The sequence below is a fragment of the Alligator sinensis genome, unplaced genomic scaffold (assembly GCF_000455745.1).
Source record: "Alligator sinensis unplaced genomic scaffold, ASM45574v1 scaffold10_1, whole genome shotgun sequence".
Taxonomy (NCBI): domain Eukaryota; kingdom Metazoa; phylum Chordata; order Crocodylia; family Alligatoridae; genus Alligator; species Alligator sinensis.
In genome coordinates, this window is record NW_005842169.1 from 562,137 (window position 1) to 564,177 (window position 2,041).

At 34.3% G+C, this 2,041-nt stretch overlaps 1 protein-coding gene across 1 annotated transcript in view; it reads left to right on the forward strand.

Moving 5' to 3' along the window:
* The window catches only part of LOC102382883 (long-chain fatty acid transport protein 6), a 50,834-nt gene extending 49,718 nt beyond the window's left edge, over positions 1-1,116 (forward strand). Inside the window, 1 exon segment of the mRNA XM_025206695.1 lies at positions 502-1,116. Coding sequence (XP_025062480.1) covers positions 502-678 — 177 coding nt within the window. The 3' untranslated portion in view covers positions 679-1,116.
* Positions 1,117-2,041: the final 925 nt, after the last annotated feature.

The window sequence follows — 2,041 nt, forward strand, 5'->3', positions numbered from 1 at the left end:
ATGAGAAACTTCTGTATGTGATGGGAGAAGGGAAGGGAATTGGAGGAGAGGCAGAAAGAAAGGAAAGAAAATCAAGGAGAGGGGCAAAAGCATATTTATATTTTTTCCAGTTATCTCTTGGAAGAAACAACTAAAATCCTGTGCAGAGACCAAACTGGGGACGGGGGTAGCAGAAGGATTTAACCAAGTAAAAAATGGTGGAAAGGTAGTTCAGATTGTATGGGATTCAATTTTATTGGCCAAATATAATTTCTTAGCTAGGAAGATAGCAAAATGGAAGGGAAGATAGGGGGAGCAAATTTGTTGTGGAGGAAGTTAGACTGATCATAGGATGCCAATCTTGATAGGGTTTCATTTTATTTTGAAGTGGGTTGCATATCTAGTTCAGCAGCTGCTGAACTAGTCCTGGAGTTAGTCAAGTAGGATGTTTTTAAATAGATGTTCCTTCAGATAAAACAATAAGTATTTCCTATGAATGATTAATCTTTCTTTCTTCTATAGGAAACGATGGAAATGACAGGAACTTTGAAACAACAAAAATTTCGGCTGGTGGGTGAAGGGGTTAATCCTTCTGTAATCACTGATCCACTTTACTTTTTTGACAGCTGTAAGAAATCTTATGTTCCATTAACCAAAGAACTTCATGCTATGATCTTATCTGGGCAAATGAAACTTTAATTACTGGTAAATTGTTAACAAAATTACCCATGTGGACTACTGTACAAGAAATAACAAGTCAATTAGCAATATTTCTATCTAGTTATCTAAAATAATAGTTTATGTTCTTGATAGTTGCAATTCAGAAGTTTCATGATACCTTTAGTTTTTTTCCCCATAATTGAACAATTATTAATTCCTACCTCTTGATACATCAAATACAGTTAAATTATTTTTAGTGCATTTTTAAAATATATTTCCTGCTAGATTTTGGTTATGAATGTCCCGGTCCTGTTTTTCCCTTATGAAATAAGTAAATGGCATTTGGAGAAAAAAATAATAAACAGTAAAAGAACAAGATGATAGAAAACAATGTTAACGTTTTTTGCTGTTCGTTTTGTAAGTTGCATAAATATGAATGGATATTGTTTTAAAAAAAAAAAAAAAAAGGCATCTAAAGGTGAGAAGAGAAGCAAAGCAAACTGTTTCTTGCTCTGCTGCTTGCTTCTATTATTTCTTGATGGTAAGAGCACATATCTGCATTGCAATCTTAATGTGCCAGGCGTGTTTGAGGGTAATGGCATTCTTGAGGGTACTGCTTCTTGGGACAATAAGTTTGTTGAGATATGTCCTTAGTTTCAGTACATGAAAGACAGAGTATCATTTCCCTCTCTTGTAGCAACTGGGTCTTGGTTGTGTCTTGATTTGATTCTTGATTCACTCACAATATTTTGATTCACAATATTTGTGCACAATATTTACATTTCTTGCGTGCAGTTCAAGTTTTGCTTTTTAATGGCTTGATCCAAAGCTTGTTGAAGTCACTGGAGATCCTCCCATTCTGATCTCTGTGTGCCTTTCCTTCCTTCATTCCTACCCCAATCTCATGCACTGATGTGCATAAGCCTGGATTACATGTAATGGAATCAAGTGAAAGCTGTTACCAACTACTGGTCAAAATTGTTCTTAAAACATGAAAAGCTTGTATAAAACAAGTGTATTAGGCCTTCATAAACTTCATTGGGACTAACAAAGAGGTTTCTCCCTGCTTCAATGGCTGCTTGGGATTATTATTTATATGTATTAAAAGGTAATAGAATATTTTGGAATTCCAAACTATACTTAATGATCTGTTTTTAAAATAAAGGGTACAACTTTCTAAAACAATATGCATTTTGTCTGAGTGATTTGGGTTCAATCCCTTCAAGTTGTTTTGAAGTTTATTATATCATGCTTCTCACACACAGCAGATGACTAGTAAAATATTATGACAGATCTCTTCTAAAGAAGCCCACTTTCTTCAGTTGTTCCTTCAGATATTTACAGACCTTTCATTGTTAAAATTTGGTGATAAGTCTGTTCAACGATGGATATCAAACATCTC